Source organism: Trichophyton rubrum, assembly GCF_000151425.1.
Source record: "Trichophyton rubrum CBS 118892 genomic scaffold supercont2.1, whole genome shotgun sequence".
In the NCBI taxonomy this organism is placed as follows: domain Eukaryota; kingdom Fungi; phylum Ascomycota; class Eurotiomycetes; order Onygenales; family Arthrodermataceae; genus Trichophyton; species Trichophyton rubrum.
The window spans coordinates 2,782,039-2,799,773 of NW_003456428.1; the positions used below are offsets into that span (position 1 = coordinate 2,782,039).

The 17,735-nt window shown below is 48.2% G+C and overlaps 5 protein-coding genes across 8 annotated transcripts in view; 3 read left to right on the forward strand and 2 right to left on the reverse strand.

The window, feature by feature from the left end:
• Nucleotides 1-1,146, reverse strand: part of TERG_08678 (uncharacterized protein) — a gene marked incomplete at both ends in the record, with an annotated part of 2,033 nt that extends 887 nt beyond the window's left edge. For all 3 annotated transcript variants that reach the window (XM_003239024.1, XM_047750600.1, XM_047750601.1), the window contains 7 exons: nucleotides 4-50; nucleotides 111-166; nucleotides 287-412; nucleotides 466-559; nucleotides 635-642; nucleotides 746-798; nucleotides 930-1,146. In XM_003239024.1, coding sequence (XP_003239072.1) covers nucleotides 4-50; nucleotides 111-166; nucleotides 287-412; nucleotides 466-559; nucleotides 635-642; nucleotides 746-798; nucleotides 930-1,146 — 601 coding nt within the window. The remainder of the gene's footprint in view (nucleotides 1-3; nucleotides 51-110; nucleotides 167-286; nucleotides 413-465; nucleotides 560-634; nucleotides 643-745; nucleotides 799-929) is intronic.
• Nucleotides 1,147-4,396: 3,250 nt separating this feature from the next.
• Nucleotides 4,397-7,475, forward strand: TERG_01059 (uncharacterized protein). 2 transcript variants are annotated; one of them, XM_047749232.1, is made up of 3 exons: nucleotides 4,397-6,714; nucleotides 6,776-6,926; nucleotides 7,014-7,475. In XM_047749232.1, the coding sequence occupies exon 1, from the start codon at nucleotides 5,556-5,558 to the stop codon at nucleotides 5,931-5,933; it is 378 nt and encodes a 125-aa protein (XP_047605326.1). In that variant the 5' UTR covers nucleotides 4,397-5,555; the 3' UTR covers nucleotides 5,934-6,714; nucleotides 6,776-6,926; nucleotides 7,014-7,475. The 2 variants fall into 2 exon arrangements, with proteins under 2 accessions (XP_047605326.1, XP_047603662.1); XM_047747698.1 differs by having other exon boundaries at nucleotides 4,397-6,926.
• A 3,221-nt stretch (nucleotides 7,476-10,696) lies between these two features.
• Nucleotides 10,697-12,288, forward strand: TERG_01060 (uncharacterized protein). The gene has a single exon (XM_003239027.2). The coding sequence runs from the start codon at nucleotides 10,829-10,831 to the stop codon at nucleotides 11,819-11,821; it is 993 nt and encodes a 330-aa protein (XP_003239075.1). The 5' UTR covers nucleotides 10,697-10,828; the 3' UTR covers nucleotides 11,822-12,288.
• Nucleotides 12,289-13,381: 1,093 nt separating this feature from the next.
• TERG_08680 (uncharacterized protein) lies at nucleotides 13,382-15,290 on the reverse strand (the record flags this gene model as incomplete). Its single annotated transcript, XM_003239028.1, has 6 exons — nucleotides 13,382-14,145; nucleotides 14,205-14,609; nucleotides 14,674-14,756; nucleotides 14,828-14,941; nucleotides 15,027-15,097; nucleotides 15,165-15,290. 6 exons carry the CDS (start codon nucleotides 15,288-15,290, stop codon nucleotides 13,382-13,384), a joined length of 1,563 nt encoding a protein of 520 aa, XP_003239076.1.
• Nucleotides 15,291-15,620: 330 nt separating this feature from the next.
• On the forward strand, nucleotides 15,621-16,064 carry TERG_11675 (uncharacterized protein; the record flags this gene model as incomplete). Its single annotated transcript, XM_047750751.1, has 1 exon — nucleotides 15,621-16,064. The coding sequence occupies one exon, from the start codon at nucleotides 15,621-15,623 to the stop codon at nucleotides 16,062-16,064; it is 444 nt and encodes a 147-aa protein (XP_047605327.1).
• Between the last annotated feature and the right edge of the window lie 1,671 nt (nucleotides 16,065-17,735).

Genomic DNA, 17,735 nt, shown 5'->3' on the forward strand with positions numbered 1-17,735 from the left:
CACGGACAACGGGCACCTGTTGTGCTGTAACTATGGTTAATATCTTCAAACTCTCACCACATACATACCAATCAAAAGAGTGATGCCGTGGTTAAGGAACTCGTCATGACTTACTAGCTTGGCGGAAAAGATCCTTTAGATCCTGCCAGCCAACATTGTATGGAAGCTATAAAACCAATCAGCCATACCTCCCTCAAGAAGAATTCCATACCTTCTTAACCAATTATGGTATTCGGGGTATAGCATGATTGAAATGCAGAGTACGAATATAAAGTGGTATACAAACGTTAGCAACATAGATCTGGCGGCCACCACCACCAGGGCCACTGCCAGGGCCACCAAATCCGCCTCGGCCACCTCCGAAGTCGCCGCGTTGGGGCGGGCCGGTGAAACGAGGTTCTGCCTCTCGGTCCTAGGAAATGATTAATACCAGAATAAACGGTAAACATAATAGTTTTCACTTACTTCACGGACGTATACGAGTCTGCCCATAAGGTTCTGGTTACTGAGCGTTGCAACAGCCTGCTGAGCTTGCTCCCTCGTTGCGTATTCCACAATCCTGTCATTTAATTAGTATATGGAAGATGTCATAATCGAGAGTGAGAGCATAAGAAAAGTCAAAGATGTAACTTACCCGCAGCCCTACATAAACCAAATCACCAAGCCCCAACCCGTCAACCCAACATTTCATCAAAATGGCCAAAGAAAACCAGGAAACCAGCCGCAACTACACAATGACGCCCACCTTCGACATTCCATTCGGAAGTAATAAGACATCGGCGAAGAGAACTTCTCCAGCTATAGTAGAAAACAATGGAGGAGTCAATAGTTAGCTAAGCTCCTCCAAAACAAACTAGCAGGCAAAAAGATGAACCACCCCCATCAATTGCCATTCGTTGCACGAATTTTCTTGCATTGGCCCAGCTCACCCTGTCTCATGAAATCTTTCAAATGATGCCACTTGACATCGTACGATAGGTTGCCAACGTAGACTCGGCGGTCTTGTTGGGACGATTCGCGGACTGATTGCATCATTTGTTCCTTGGCAACGGCACGATCCTCGAGAGAACGAGCAGGTGGAGGACCACTACGGCCGCCGTATGCAGAACCTGAATAACCTCCAGATGCAGCAGCCACACCGCTCATGGGAGATCTCGATCGACGATCACTGCGACGATAATCTTCACGGCTGCGGGAACGGCTCCGGGGTGAGAACGATCGCCGATTCCGACGCGGGCTTCGGGAACGGCGACGTGGAGAGCGTGATCGCTCACGCTAGATTTGGTTAGTCGATTTCGATTGAACGGTGTCACATTTGCTGTTATCACCGTCTAAACCAGGGGGATATTTTTGAATGATAAAAGGCAAATGCGTTCAGAGGTGAAGAAGGAAAAGAAAATAAAGGAAAAGAAATAAACAAATTATCCATGCCTGCAATCAACAAGGTAAAAGCATGGACACACAAATTGGTTTTCATGTATAAAAAATATGCCCAGCTGGGAGACCAGCCCCATGAGCCCGTTGACAACGGAGGCCGGGTGAAAGGAAGTATGGGGCAAAAAAGGGGATAAGATATCCGGGCCGTGAAGAATAAGGAAGTTTGGGATAATAGAGCCACATAGAAAATAAAAAAAAAAATGACGTATACTCAGCTCCCAGAAAGGTTGCTAATCCCACTCATATATTTGAGCATCATAGCGCCTTCAAAGGTCTGGCCAAATATACAGTGGGAATATTGCCAGCCATAGTAGTCAAAGACAGCAACTGAGTAGAGGAGAGGGGTGAAAGAAAAATTCGCAGGTCGATGATCCTTGACTTACTTGAGAAGGTCGATAAACGTCAGCTGTACCTAGGCATGTATCAAATTAGGAATAAGTCGCAGGTATAGGGATATAGAGCAACGAGGGCTAATATATAATGAAAAGAACGAGAAATGAAAGAAGATATGCTTTTAAGAGGGAAATAGATGGCAGTGAAAGGAGGAGGGGAAAGGATGGAATGAACAGAGAAAGAAGAGGTGACGTTTTCTTTGCGGAGTGGGTAATGGGATAGCGTGGAAGCCTAGTTCATAGAACGGGAACTGAGTTGACTCAACTGCAGCAGCCGAAAGCCAAGGCCAGGGAAATGGAGTGTGGGAGCAGGTAAGCAGTGATAGGGCAGGGCAAAGTGAGAGGGATGGGAGGGTCTTCTCTGGAGGGGGTAGGGGAACACGGGAGTAGGCGGAAATTGGCTGACTGGGGAGAGAACAAGTATGGGAAAAAGGCAGCAGCTCCAATAAAGCACCGAGTAAGGTAGAAAACGAAGCAGTAATATCAATCTTTTACGGCATAGGCGAGTCTTCAGGCGGAGAGGAAGGGGAACGGAGAGGCCGAAAGGCAGAGAGAAAGGGGGAAGGGGGATTGGGGAAAAAAAGATATGTCGGAGACAGAATCAAACCGAGAAATCGAGGGACGAAGAGTAATGATAATAAAAAAGAAACGACCGGGAGACACGCACCCATGACTTGGAGGTTGCAGAACGGGATATATTTTATAATATGGATCAGCGATGAAACAGGACAGCCAACAGGCAGGCACTGCACTCTCAAAGATTCCAGCACACGTTCAGAGTCACTCGAGTGAAGGGCTTAATATCTGCTGTTCCTTCGATTCACTTCTCGCTGTCTCTCTCCCGATCTGGCACTGTATTCTTAGTTTATTTTAATTTTTTTTTTTCTCCCTCAGTTATCTTTCTGTCTTCGCCTTTTTGGTCTTTTCCTTTTTCTTTTTTTCCGTTCTGGGGCTCTGCGGGTTTGGACTTGGGCGTTGGTGTCGAGCCGTGGGGATAAGTGTGATGGGGGATGGATGGCGCGACCTCAGATGGGCTGCACAACGAAGAACAAGCTTCCGGCGTATGTAATTGGAGGAGCTAGAGAAATCACGGAGCAGGGATAAGTCGCCAGTTCGGACCTATGTCCCAGAGAGTTACTGCTCCTTGAGGCTGTCTATCCGTCTCTTGTGTGTATATGTGTAAGGCCAGGCGCGGAGAGGGGAGGAACGGCGGGTTCGCTGTGCTGCGCTGTGCTGCGTCGGCTGCCGCAGCTCTGGTCTGGGGAAGAGCTGCCTTGCGGGCTGGTCGTTCCGCATGCAAGGGGGGGAGGCTGAAGTGCGCGCGCCGCGAGAACGGTGGTATGTATCGTCGCCTGCTGCGTCCTTGCTTCTTCTTCTTCTTCTTCGCCGTCAGTCGTCGTCCTGCGCGTCGTTGAGGAAAGGAGAAGAAGTGAGAAAAGGACGAGGTCGAAAGCTCGTCGTCGGAAGTTGCTTTTTTTTGGCTTTTTTCTCTTACCCTTTCGGGATGGGGGCGTGACTTGGGCGGTCGACAAGCGCCAAAAGCGCGGTTTACTTTTTTTTTTTCTTTTTTCTTTTTTATTTATTTTTCGACCTATTTTTCTCTAATTACAAACAACGACGAGATGGACCGAAACAGCACAGAAAAAAGGTGAGGGAGAGACGTTACGGCCAGGACGGCGATATGACTGCTCGAAAGGCGGCCGGACGGGACGAGACGATGAGACGAAGATGTCCGAGGGATGGTGTGGTGATTGGCTGGACCCTGACAGACCAAGCCCACACAGTCAATGGTGTGCTGCATGCAGAAGTGCGTTCAGGATAGGATGTTGTTGCGCAGGTTCAACCCGCTTCCAATCACAGCGCTAGAGGCGGCGTCGAGGACTGAGGTGACTAGCTGCTGCTGCTGGCCGCCAGAGAACCCCCACAGCCCTGACATAACACCCTTCTTGCGGTCGTTGCGGCGTGGTCCAGGAGTTATATACATGCATATTCACACCGTGGAAGCATGATGTGGGGGAAAAAGAGAAGCAGACCGGCCAAGAAGAAGGTGGCAGCAGAATTAAGTACTGAGTCCGGACTCGATACGGCGTACAGGAGGAAAAAGTAGGTGTGCAACGCTATCCGTGGCGGCTTAAGGTACATCCTTGCTGGCCTTATAGTTTGATGCATGGCCAGGGATATACCTGATCGCCCATCAGCAGCCACCAACAAGCAATCGACAGGACCGCGGAGTCACGGAGTTATTATAGGGCGTCCATATGGGACACGATTGCTCGAAGATGGCCGGCCGGCGGAGCTCGTAATCTGGCCTTTATCCTGGCTTCTTCCTCCGGATTCACTATCTCTTTCCAGATGTTTCCCCCTTGGCTACCTCGCGGAACCCGTCGCACATGATGGCCAATCTTGCATATATTTAGTGAAACTGGAACCTCCTTTACGCTGCAATGTCCTTCTCCCCTTTCCCTTATTCTATATGAGCACGCACCTGTGCGGAGTAGGGCTTACTGTCAAGTGCCAGCCAGTTGCAAAAAGGAAACGGAAAACGAGAAAAAAAAAAAAAAAAAAAAAAAAAAAAGTGAAGAGAAAGGGGGAAAAAGAGCGGGACAGAAAGACATAGGGTTGACGAACCCGTTACGCCGGGCTGCACGGCTCAGATGGCACGCCTGTTCACCTGCCAATTGTCACACGCTCGTTCCGTAAAGAAGATCAGTCAATATTATCTAGATATTGCGTGGATAGCTCTCTTCCCACCCACCGTCTGAATACCGTCTGAACGAAATACGGAGTAGTGTGTGATACCCTGCTTGTGCCATCGTTGAGATGTCGAGAGATCATAGACCACCATTGAGGTTACATATGATATTTTGTCTTCGTACTAGTTTTTTCTCTCTTTTTCCTTTTTTTTCCTTCTCTCAACAGGCCCCACCACATCCTAGCAGACAGCCAGCCACACTCTGTCAAAAATACCTGCCTTATTTCATTCCAGAGCGTCCTCCATACCACAAACTCAATAACTAACTACAGGGGGACATTCTCAGGACTCTGGGCTTTAATTACCTTATACTTCTCCCTCAAAGCCCAGATCAACCTAAGTTACTAGTCTTATCTTCTCTCTGCCGACTAACTACACATCATAATATTCAGAACTTATGTCTCGCAGAGATATCAGGTTGATAATACTCCCTTTTGCTGTTGTCTTTTTTTTAAAAAAAAAACGATACCCAGCGAGCACTACATGATTACCTGGTACAAAAACGGTTCTGCTAACCCCTTTAGTACCCCTAGCCCTGTGACCTCCTACAATAGGATAGGAGGAGCCCCTTAAATAGGGCGTCCCAAACCCGAATAATGCGCCCTTTAAGTGCCTTTTCTTCGCTGACTCCGATGATGATGGGTTATTTTAGCTATATTTTCTACTGGATATCCTTTTATACAGGATTCTTGCTGTCTGGCATCCTCGTATCGATACGGCACTATTAAACAGGTCAGGCCCAGACGGACGAAATATACATACAGTAAGTTGGTAGGCCAGTCTGGTTTGAGATGCATTTCTACGCTTTGTTGGGGTTTTCTAGACCGGCTTGAGAGTTCTCCTTCCAGCCTGCAACTCTGTCTCTCTTTGAAAGTGGTTTTTATACGTTCAAATTTGCAGCCGGATGTTCAATACAGTTGAGCCATATTATTGCCGGTCCGCTTAACCTGAATATACAGGACGGGGACCAGTGAATGTCACCACCGGTCATGTTACGAGGGAGCCTCGGGGTAGGTCATCAGCAAGACACCACTTCGTGCAGTTGTACGGCTCGCCAATCTCTTGGTAGGAGGAAAATCGCGTTATGGGTAACATATGGTTGCCTTGGAATGACAGGCGGAACCCGGACAAGAATCCAATTGGAAGACCGGGCTATGATTCCTCTCACAGCCGAAGAGGACATGGTTGAACAAACACCAATCCTAGTCTGTTACAGCCCTCCATTCCCTCCTTCGCTTCATATCTCGTGCGCACACGCCGACAAGCCCTGGCCTCCGGGCATGCAGATCTCCACCCCTTGCCTTTTGGTTGGTGCATTGAATGCATGTATATCATGCTATCCTCATTCCTAACCCTCCACATACGTAGATATCAGTGTTCGCTGGATCTTCGTTGTCGATTCGCCAGCCCGCACGCATATATATTGCTCCAAAGAGCGTTCAACGTCCACCAATGGCAAAGCTGTGTAACCCGATGCTGGACGCCTCTGCAAGACTCGTGATATCGGAGGCCACTCTCCTGCACATTTAAGTCTGTTTCGCCGGTATCCATACCTGACTGTGGATATTTATTTCCGTCCAGGATCTGGATTGCTCTCTCCCTGGTTCAGGCCAGATACCAACAGTGTCATTCACCACGACATCTAGAACTCTTTCTACCCATCATTATCCCGTTCTTCCACGCACGTTTGTTTTGGGAAGGTTCGTCAACCTCAGCTTTCAAATTTTAAATAGCCTGAGGACCACCAGGGGGCTGCCACAGTCACGCCAGGAACGTGACATGTCGCGAAGCGAGAAATTGAGTACAAAGCTAGTATCATGTAGGAATTTGAATGCCTTACTTGACACGGTAATTTTAATCGGAGGTGATTTCGTGATTATTTGAGCTGAGGTAACCTTGGCGGTTAAATACAACCCCGGGCCTAATTGAGACAGAAGACGTAATTCTGTATCTCAGTCTTCTGCTCCTTTTTTTTATGTTCTGTGCCTACCTACCTCCTCTTTTGGTAGAAATTGCCCCAGCATATGCTTTATGAGGTGGATAGTATGCTTCCATGAAAACTTTCCAGGCAGCACTTTTTTGTCGATAAAAGCCAATAACTGGCGTTGCTTTTCGACTGGCATGAATCATAAGGTGGATTCAGACTGTCACGTCCTATATTTTACGACATGTGCACAACTTATTCCCGTCAAAGGAGAAAATTTCTTGCTCTTCCTTGAACGTTGTCTAGGCATCAACAACCGCCTGTTCAGCCTACTCCGTACCATTGACGATATTGATGCCGAAGCGATCCTCATTCAATGGTTTCCGACACCAATGAAATAAGAGACGCCACAAAAAATCAGGTAGTTCAATCGAAGGACCTGATACGTTTCCTTTTAGCTCCGTATCTATTCGAGAACACAAGAGACTTGCAAGCTGATTGATGTCAGTTTAACACTAAGCAGCCACTCGACTTCTAGACGAACTTAGCGCCAACCTTCGATCAGTTTCCCGTCGATCTGTGCGCTTCTGTGTTCTGATTCTGCAATTGGAATCCACTGATTTGCCCTTAAAATGCCACGAAAACTGGATAATCGACCTAGACTCGATCGTTTACAGGCAATGCTCTCTACATGCCAACTTCCAGAGCCAGACATCAGGCATCAAGCAATGCGCCCCCTGTGATACCTCATTCTTTCTGTTTCTCCATTTAGTTACAACCTCTAGCGTCCAGGTTCCGTCACAATATTGTGCTGGGATCAGCTTTACAAACGGCAACTGGAACCTATACAAACTACGTCGGATACTTGCTTTTGAGTAGTGGCATTTCCTCTATAAATTGCGTGCAGTCGTTCGATTAAACACTTGCGGGCTCTCAAACTTTAATATGTTCTGATTGACCCACACGGTTCACCGCTGGATAAAAGCTAACGGAGTATGACCTCCGCGAGTCCCAGGGCACTTGGGGACAATCGATACAGTATTCGGGTAAACCCGAGCAAAGTCCTTGGGAAATCCAGAATGGAGCTTTGGAATCATCACTGATTCCCAGAGGCGGAATAGCCGATCCCTCGTCGTGTGTTGCACGATAAACTCGCACGTTGGAAATGCGGTGATAAATATGGGACTATGGCACTGATCATTCCCAAACAATACTTCCGATTTACTCCCGTCTATGGACTAAATAACTAGGGGTGCGTGAACCACAATCACTTCGGATCCATTGGTCCTTGATAAGGACCAGAATACCAAAAACATGTACCTTATATGCTGTAAATATGGCACATATTTTAGGGGAAGTCTGCTAGACCCCCTCGGCTCACTGACTCTGACCTCTTGTCATTGGAATAAGACACGGAATATCTTATTTCAAGCATTGCCTTTCGAATCAATGACGGCGTGGGTCAAGATTCTACTTTTCCCTCCTTCAAATGGCTTTGTGGCTCAGCTATTTAAACTTTCTTCCCCGGACCAATCACGCCGTCCATTTGTGTAATATCGCGGCTAAAGGTATTCCTGAGCCGCACGGGCATCCATTGGTCGACACACGCGCGTCTCGGTATGCTCCTTTCCAAAATGGGATGTTTTAAGCAACTTTATGCCAACTACAAAGCTACCTCAACTTAAACGCCATACCTTAGCATATCTCATTGGTGTCAGCTAATTATTAAACCACTACTAGGAATTGAGAAGCCCCCAGCTCGCATATTGAGCCGGAGAGACACTAGCACCTCGAAGATCGGAGGGTTAGAAGAGCGCAAGCTTCCATACATTCTTATTAAAGTCGAACTAATCGAAGCCGACGTCATACCACCAAATATGAGAAAGGCTAAGAAAATATAATTTAAATATGTTGAACAAAGAATCAAGGGTGGTAAAAAGCGGATATATCAATGAGTACCTGGAGCCTGCTAGCAAGATTAAGCTTAGATAGGTCATTGTTTTTGAATATGAATGGTGAGTGCTCGGAGACTGTGTGATAAATTACTTTTCATCATATCTCGCAGATGAGATTTGAGGATATTCAAGATCATTTCCGATATAGCAGGCTGGATATTTTGTTAGTACCGGTATAGGGAAACCCACCGGCGCCGATATCGAGTCCAACATACCAGCCGTGGAGAATCAGGGCCGATATTTCTTGGCTATTGCATATAACGGCTCGGTGGTAGACTTTGAACTTGGCATGGAGGCCACAATCTTGAATCTGCGAGTTCATCAACAATATCCAATCATAGAAATCTAAGGTAATAATAATCAGGCATGCTCTGACAACTTTACTCCCTTTATACGAGATAAAGGAGCCAAGAAGAGGGCTAAGACGAGTAAACAGTTTGCACCTGTTTCCTCAGTCCACCTCTCCTTAGCTATACCTTATCTTATTTCATTGTTGTTATTGCGATCTCATGGCATTTTTAGTATTTGCAGCGTCGACCAAGTCTTGAACTTGTTCTGCCCAAGGAACTTTTTTTGTCGATTCGCCGACTGATAGGATGGTGTATAAATCATGGTGAGGTCGCACGTGCAATTCTTTCCCAGACTGGCTTCTTAGCAAGCATATGATTTATTTTGAAACATATTGTTCTCTCTTCTGTTTTTCTAGATATCAGAGGTACATTATAGAAAGTTGTCACGAGTTAAAGGTAGACAAGAGATTAAACGGGACTGTGGGTATCTAAGCTGACGATGTCAACTTCGCAGTTGCAGGCAGCAACGAGGCATCACATCGTGAAAATCATGCTTTGAGATAACGGGAGGCTCTCCGATCTGATAATTTAGATCTTATTCCTCAGGCTGTTCCAGGAATCTTTGACGTCTGTACAGACGTATCGACACATGCCAATATCTGTGCATGCATATGTACTTACGAAGTGCCGAAGTCTTGCCCTGGAAAGGCATCCGAGTGGACAATGGATGCCGGCAGGACGGTTCCACGCGTGATGGAATGTAGCCTAAAAAAAATAAATTGCAAGTTCGGCTTCGGGACGCGGAACGACGGCTGTAAACATCAAAGCTATGGCAAGTATATCTTTTGGCCCCTCCATCCCTCGATAGAGAAGTTATGCCGGAAGATGAAACAGACGACTCCCTTTAGCATTTCAATACGGTTTGTGATCTACCGACAGGAAAAGCTTGCCCTCAAGGCTCCACCCGGGCGAGGGGAGTAGTTAACGAACTATTCTGGCTGGATATAGTTGTATACGCACTCGGAATCCGGGGTTGAAGAGGGAAAAAGCCGCAGAGACGATCCTGGGTTCGTCTGTGCGTGTCCATCTCTCACCCGGCCGCTTGACGAAGCATGAATGAACTCCGTTCCTGCGGGCTGAATCGGCATGCCTGGGAGTCTCTGGAGGAAGGGAGTTTATAGATCCCAGGGAGCAAACTAGGTACACCCCAGACGGCTAGTCGCTGCTAACGACCACATCGATATTATTTCCCCAGACGATTGCCAGATCGCGAAGAGGGCCATCCCAGAACCGGGCCACTGCGCTAATTAGCTGTAATATCTTTAGGAACAACGTTGGCAGGTGAAATTGCGTCCGATGGCAGGCCAGTTCCACGACAATAACCAATTGGCAGCCAGGCGAGAGTCTCGGATGGCAGCTCCGGCCACTCAACGCGCAAGCGAGCTGGGGAACAGACCAGGCAAAGCGAGCTGTGGCTTGCGCCCAGGTTTCGAGCATGCCGGGCCATATCAAATCTCCTTCCCTCTTCGACCGCCCTGTCGCGCTGCGTCGTGTGCAGCTGTCTCTTATTCATGTTATTATTTATTGACGGGTTGGTTAGTTGTCGTTGATTCGTTTTTTGGCCGGCGGAGAAATCTCCACAAGCGACGGCGTCAAGGCAAAGCGACCTTCCTCTTCGGGCAGCCCACCGGTTCCCACTCGCCCGTTCGCCCTCGTCGTCTTTTGCTTTTTCTCCTCTTGCTCTTCGCAGGCCTCGAGGCCTCTTTTTTCCACCCTGTTGCAACGCAGGGCCAGACGTTGTGTTTTGCGCGCTGCAAGGATGGGGTACGAGTCGCACTGGACTGCTGCTACCTAGGTTGTCTTGTTCGTGATATAACTACAGCGCCTGTCCCGCCCGCCGCTCCTCCCGGGCATTCTCCTCCCTGGCCCGCCTTGCTGATGGGAGTGCTGCTTGGAGGCTGAATGAAGAGCATCGAGACCGGCAGAGAAGTCAGCACCACCGCCGCTACGGAGATACACGTCCGGGGAGAAGGGTAACTAGTCGAGACGCCGCTGCTCCCCATTTGCATTCGCCCACCATGGGCCTCTCAACCAAGACGATACACGTTCACCGTCACCAGCAGCACCTGAAATGGTCTCGAGATATCCCTCCTGTGCTCACGATCAACTCGGGTGAGACGGTCACCTTCGATGCGCTTGACGGAAGCAATGGCATGATAGCAAGAGATTCCGGTGACGATGCTATATTGAAGTTCGACGTCGAGAGGGCGGACCCCGGATTCGGACCTATCTACGTGAACGAGGCCGAGCCCGGAGATGTGCTCAAAATTGAGATCTTGGACCTGCAACTTGGCGATTGGGCGTGGACAGCTATAGTCCCGAATTTCGGGCTATTGGCTGATGAGTTTCCAGAGCCGAAGCTTAAGATATGGGATATTGACCCCAGCCTGCCCTATGTCAAGTTCAAAGAAGGGGTGCACGTCCGTAAGGCACCCTTCCTAGGCATCATGGCGGTTGCGCCAGGTGTCGAAGGCGAGTTTTCTACCATTCCGCCTCTCGAGACTGGCGGAAACATGGATTGCCGATACCTCACTGCAGGTTCTACGCTCTACCTGCCCATCCGTACCAAAGGTGCCCTGTTCAGTTGCGGTGACGGGCATACTGCCCAGGGAGATGGAGAGGTCTGCGGGACGGCCATTGAGACCACTCTTACCGCTTCACTACGTCTAACAGTCGTCAAGAACCAGCCGTGGGTTACCTCTCCGCAGTTCCAGACACCCCCGCTCAAGCAGATGCTATCTGCCGCAGATATTGAGGCAGACAAGGGTGAATATGCCACCATGGGAATAGACTGTGACCTCCTCGAGGCGACCCGGAAAGCAACCCGTAACATGATTGAATGGCTCACTTGCACCAAGGATTTAACGCGAGAGGAGGCCTATATGCTCACTAGCGTCGCAGGCTGTCTCAAGATGGCTGAGGTCGTCGACATGCCCAACTATGCTATTGTAATGACAATGCCGCTAAGCATATTTGTGGCCCCGGAATGGCCAAACGGAACGACAACCTGATTTTACAACTATGTATATACTTTTGGAGCGTTACTTTTCATGACTGAGTATTCACTTCGCTGGTTTTTTTTTCCTTGCACATCTAATGCCTGCCCTCTTACGGAGTATGTTCCTCCTCCTTGATCACCTCCGGCGCCTTAGATGCACATAACCTGCTCACATCCAATACACAACGCATACATAGACATAATAAATATACCCATACAGAGTAGGCATGGGGTTCGATGTGTGACCCCATGTCATATATATACATTTGCCCACATATTTCCGTCACCCTGGTCCCGTTCGCCTGGGATTCCTGCAGCTCGGATGCTAAAAGGAGTCAACCGACGCTCGGCCACTTTAGCAGCGTGCATTTGTCCGCTCTCTTCCCTTCCAGTACCCCATATATATATACCCTTTTAAAGGCATCCCTTAGCGGCATATATAGGTGTATTTTACCGGCCCAGTGGCATTTAAAAAAAAAAAAAAAAAAGGCTACTGCATGGAATGATAGATGGTTGCATAACAATATATAGACTTGTTTAAGGATCACGCCCATTTTAGCTGCCTAATTATCCTTGCTTAGGCCAAGCCAGGGTAAGAAGTAACTGGATAATCTGATCCTAGCGGCGCCTTGCAGGCAGACAACTGGCTGGTAGAGAATCTACTGTCAATACTAACCCATCAAGTATTTATTTATTTCCTTACTTATTTATTCACTCGGTCTGCATCTCGGCTTGAAACAACAATGCCCATCGGGCGTACTCCAGCGACCACAATACGAATGGATCACGGCTGGATAAACATTCGATACCGAACTACCAGGAGCTAAATCACCTGCCTAAATAAGAAGGTAGTTAACTCGCTGGCTAAAATGAAAAGAAGAAAAAAATATTCCCCATACACATGCATAAGGTGGTTTACATACATATATCCGGAGTTTTATCCCATAGCTTGTTTTTAGCACCAAGAAGAAGAAAAGAGAAAAAAAGCTCCTTCGCTTGCACCGGACGGAATGTGGATCTGTCCGTGTTCGCAGCTGATAGCCAGAAGCTTGATATGGTAGATGGCCGAAGGCTTGAAGAAGCAATATTCAATCGGACTTGCAAACCCGGAGGAATTGATCCGTCAACGTGGGAAATGGGGCAATCTTGGTAGGAAGAAAAAGTGACATGTCGAGCGAAATGATAACTATAAAAATAGACAAAAAATGGAGACGCGGAATTTCCGTCAACCATGCATACCGTTTGCTAATTCCGCCCTGATATAGCTTGATCTATCCGCATAGTTATAATAGACATAGTTATAGCTATAGGGGTATGAGAAAAAAAAAGGAGCCCAGTAACCAGGCTCGAATGACAGAAGTGAAGACATAAAACCCCTGGGATAAAAGTTCGTTCATGATGCAATACAGAAAGAGAAACGAAAATAAGAGCGTTCAAAAAGCGTATCAAGGGCAGTAACGACAAGGAAATTGAAAAGAAAAATACGATGGGAGCAAAAATAATGGTATGTGGGTAATATGGAAAAGAAATGAAACACTTTTGCCGCAATATAGATGAAGCAAATCCCTTTCTTTTACTGCGACTTGCGGATGTATGCCACAGGGCCTTCGTACACCTTTCGTCCGTGAAGAATGTACTGGGCAATAGCGAAGAGGATAACGGTTCCCCATACCAGGGAAGACCAATTCATGGTCTCGGGGGTAACCATCTTTGTGCTTGGGAAGAAAGTGAAGACGAAAGCGAAGGAGAGATAGAGGGCAGAGAAAAAGTTGATTCCCATTCCCCAGCTTCCAAGGGAGAATCGTCGTGCGGGCAATGGCTCGGCGCATCGTCGGCGGTACATGAAACAGACAATACTCAACACGTAGGAGGCATAGAGAGATCCAACTGTGATGGAGGCGATGGCGTTGAACGCGGCAGTGGAGCCAATGTTGATTAGAGATAGAAGAATAGTGATGAGAGTAGTAGCCAGGACAGCGTTGACTGGGATTTTGGATGTCGGGTTAACGTTCGAGAAGAACTCGGAGAAAGGAAGGGCGTTGTCTCGGGCGAAGGCGAAAGCCTGGCGAGAGCAAGTGGCGAGAATACTGATGGCACTGCAGACTTCAAGGATAAGGATGATGCATGCCAGGCCAGTAGTTGCGCTCTTAGAGCCTGTGGCATAGAGGTAAGCTGAGAGGAAGGAGAAGCCAGATGGAGGTGTGAGTATAGAGTCGTCCACTGGGCCCATGGTGAAGAGGAAGGTGATCAACATCACGAAACCAAGACTGCCGTTGATGATGGCAGTGAAAATCATGCACCATGGAACGACTTTGGAGGCATCCTTGATTTCCTCAGCTATATCGGGAGTCAGCATTTCATCCAGACATAGGAGTGGAAAGCAATGGCCAACTTACCAATATGGGTAGCACCGTCAGGGCCCAAGAAGGAGAAAATGGGGCTAATCTGGCCAACAAGCACGGCGACACCAACAGTAGACCAGCCGCCAAAATTGGTGAACTCGGTGAAGACTTCCTTTGAAGGAGACCTTTCACCCATAACCCAGAGAGTGATCATGGTAGCAAAGAATCCAAAGATATGGAGAATGAGAATCAGCCCTTCCAAGCTAGGGAGGTGACTGGCGGCGTAGGTGTTGACGAAGGTAGCAATAAATGCAATGGCAAAAGTAAGAAGGGTTCCATGCCATCTCTCAGGGGTGTATGAATCGCCATAGTTCAACTGGAGGAACCCCTGGATGAGAGTACCGCAGAGAAAACAAATACTGGCGAAGCCGCCCTGCCATCCCAACACAGAGAGCCAGCCTGAAGAATCCAACAGTTAGCACTGTATATATGGAAAAATAAGGCATGGTTACAACTATCTTACCGGTGATGTAACTCAGGAACTTCTGATACCTGGGACTTGCAAATTCAGAAACCCAATGATATTGGCCTCCAGATGTTGGAGAACTGTATTTTTTAGATCGTTAGCAAATTATTCAAACATACAAGATATATGAGGTAGAGACGTATTGACTTACATTGAAGCAATCTCAGCCATAGAGATGACCGAGCAGAAGAAACCGATGAAGGTGGCAATGTACATGTAAATCATGCCACCCTTTCCACCGTTCACCAGAGCGAGAGTCGAAGTGCTATTCATGAAAAGTAGATTTTTAGTTCATGTTCAATCATAATCACTGTTGGATATTTTCGCGCAAGACAGAGATATCAACGTACAGCAGAACCGATTCCCATGTTGCCATCAGCGTACAAGTGAAGCCGAGTGTAGACAAGAAGCGGAAATTTCTCTATCAACATTGGTCAGCAAAAGAATCCGGCATTTTTCATTCCCGCTACTTCGAAGACGAATCTTACGTTGAACTGCTGTGGTTTTCCCAGCCGCGACATGTCTTTCTGGTCGTTGGAGGTATCGTCGGCGGAGTTAAAGCTGACGTCCAAGTCGCCTTTGCCGGTCTCGATAACATCGGGTTGGAACATCATGGTCGTCTGGCCGTCTCTTTGGCAATGGACTTCTTCGTATCTTCCGTGTCCTTTTGTTTTTATTCTCGACGTCACCGTCCTAATACTATCGTCGCAACAATGTGGTAGCAAAATCACAAGACCGGGGAATACGGATTAACGGGCGAAAGGATGGGCCTGTAGAGACGGAACGTGAGAATACAGGATCAATTAACAGCCGCTGCTATTATCTCGTCTCGTCTCTTCACTTTTGATAACAGCAAAGTCTCCAGCAGTGGCGACGAGCAGAAGATCTGATTGATATTTAAACCGACCGTCGTCTTCTCTGACGCCAAAACCCACGATTTTTGTATGAACGAACTAGCCTGTTTAGAGAAGGTCGCGCTCATCCAAAAAGCACATACATACAAGGAGTCCCGCCGGTGGGAGAAACGTGAGCGACAACGAGTGGGAGCTCCCGCTGCGCTGCCGGGGGGTCAAGGAAGGAGAAAAAGGGCCCCGGGAGGGGGCGGTCTCGGTGGAGAGCCAGTTACTTCTTCCCCCCTGACGAGCCAGTCAGCCAGTCTGGTGTCGACGCAGCGAGTATATGCCAGATGCACGTCTGACACCTGCCGCTTGCAGTCTAGCACCGAGATGGCTGCGTCTATTGCCTTTTCGACTAGGCTTCACCCTCAGGCATGGCCTGGAGGCACAGATATCAGTCGCGCCGGCGCGGTCATGGCTCCTGCGAGCCGCATGGCTAACCTAACTACGCTGCCGGAAGAGAGTGGGCAGCTCGATCGCCTGGCACTCTGAGATGTTGTGGGCTTCCCACTGGCTAGTTTGAGAACTAAGCCTGTAAATCCGGAGACAGACTTGCTACGGCTCTTTCGGCTGCCATCTTCCCTTACGGACGAAATCACCCTTGCAGCAGGGCCGGATAAAAGACGGCAGAGGGAAAGACAATGTAATCTTGATATGCAGAGGCAGAGTGCGCCAGCATCTATCCAGGCCCTGCAACTTTTCATGCGTCCACGGAGCATATATATGTACAACAGTGCCTTTGACGAGAAGGGATCCCAAACCATGGATAGATTTTGACATGGCATTTCCACGCTGTTGGGAATTATCTCAGACCCTTCTGGACGCCCTTCGACTGCAGCAGCCACAAGACCAGATGTCTTGGTTAGCTAACTATGGTTTTCCTTTTTTCCATTTTTTGTTCTTTTTCCTGTCCTTTTTTTCCTTCTCGTTCCTGCGTGTCTGTCAAAGCCAAAAAAATGTGTGCCTTCGATGGAACGGTTTGGAAGCCTCGGTGGAGACACAAGATGGACAGACAGCAAAGTTTGAAAGCCATTACTTAATACAGGACGCCACGTCCACTCGCGCCAAATACTTCGCAATGCGAAAATCCATGTCCAGATGCATGAGCATGGGATAACTTATAGACAGCATATCCTTGGAGGTGACCAAAGGCATCCCTGTGGCGGGCTCCGCCGGGCGGGGACTGAACGCACAAATGACAAACATCCTTAAGAGGAGTTTACGCTGGCTGCCTCTCTAATTCCCCCCTGCACATTCTCATTTAGGTGTCCTCGAGTCCAGGGGGGTAGGGGTAACGGGGGACATCAGACCATCTCATCTCATCTGTGCGAGGGGTTGCATCAGGTTTGTTTGAGCGGCAAGGTATTTGTCTCGAGATGTTCAAGACGCAACGTTACATTCCTTCTCCCACTGTCCTATAGATGGAGATTCCACTGTAGTTTGTTAAAAGAAGAGATGACAGGAAGATCAGTAGCTTATCGCAAACGAATGAGAGGGAGAAGTCTGGTAAGGATGGCTTCTCGGGTCCTCTTCTGAGCAAGTTAAGTTACCAGCTACCAGTAACCAACAGCCGACCCGCTGATGCGATGGCTCGCTCCTGGGGTTCATCCAAGAGCAAGTAGCATCTTGGCCAGGGGAGACAGTCGCCCCTTTTCCCCTCCCGTAAAGATATCGTACAGCCGACAAGGTCGCAGGATAGGGCTCGTACTTCTCCGTATATGCAAACATGCGATATCGCAACGAAAGCCATGTGCGCGATGTGGAGGAAGACTGGGTCGGAGAAGCAAGACATGTAGGTAACTAGTTGGCGGGATCCAATATAACTATGCAAGTATCTCCTCTATATCGACCGGATTATTTCGTTAAAACATTAAGTCGTTGATTCATATAATTTAACGGAGTATAGCTGTTCACTCTTTCCTCTCGCAAATAGCTGTCGGTAGATGGGTTCTCGTTCCCACTAGCTGAAGAGCCTTATAACCATCAAGCTTATGATTAACTGGCAGCTAAGAAGTCCGCCTCGCTGGCCCAACAACGCAACGAAGCAGCTCTCCACAGAGTGGATAAGAGCGACGGACTGGATCTGAACAAGAGGAATGCGACGAGCGTGCTTTTTCCTGCTGTTGTTTTTTTGTCTAATAATCAACGATTATATATGCAAGT

Excerpts from the sequence above, each read along its gene's own strand:
- TERG_01060 (XM_003239027.2), top strand. The coding sequence starts at position 10,829 with ATGGGCCTCTCAACCAAGACGATACACGTTCACCGTCACCAGCAGCAC.
- TERG_01059 (XM_047747698.1), top strand. The coding sequence starts at position 5,556 with ATGTCACCACCGGTCATGTTACGAGGGAGCCTCGGGGTAGGTCATCAG.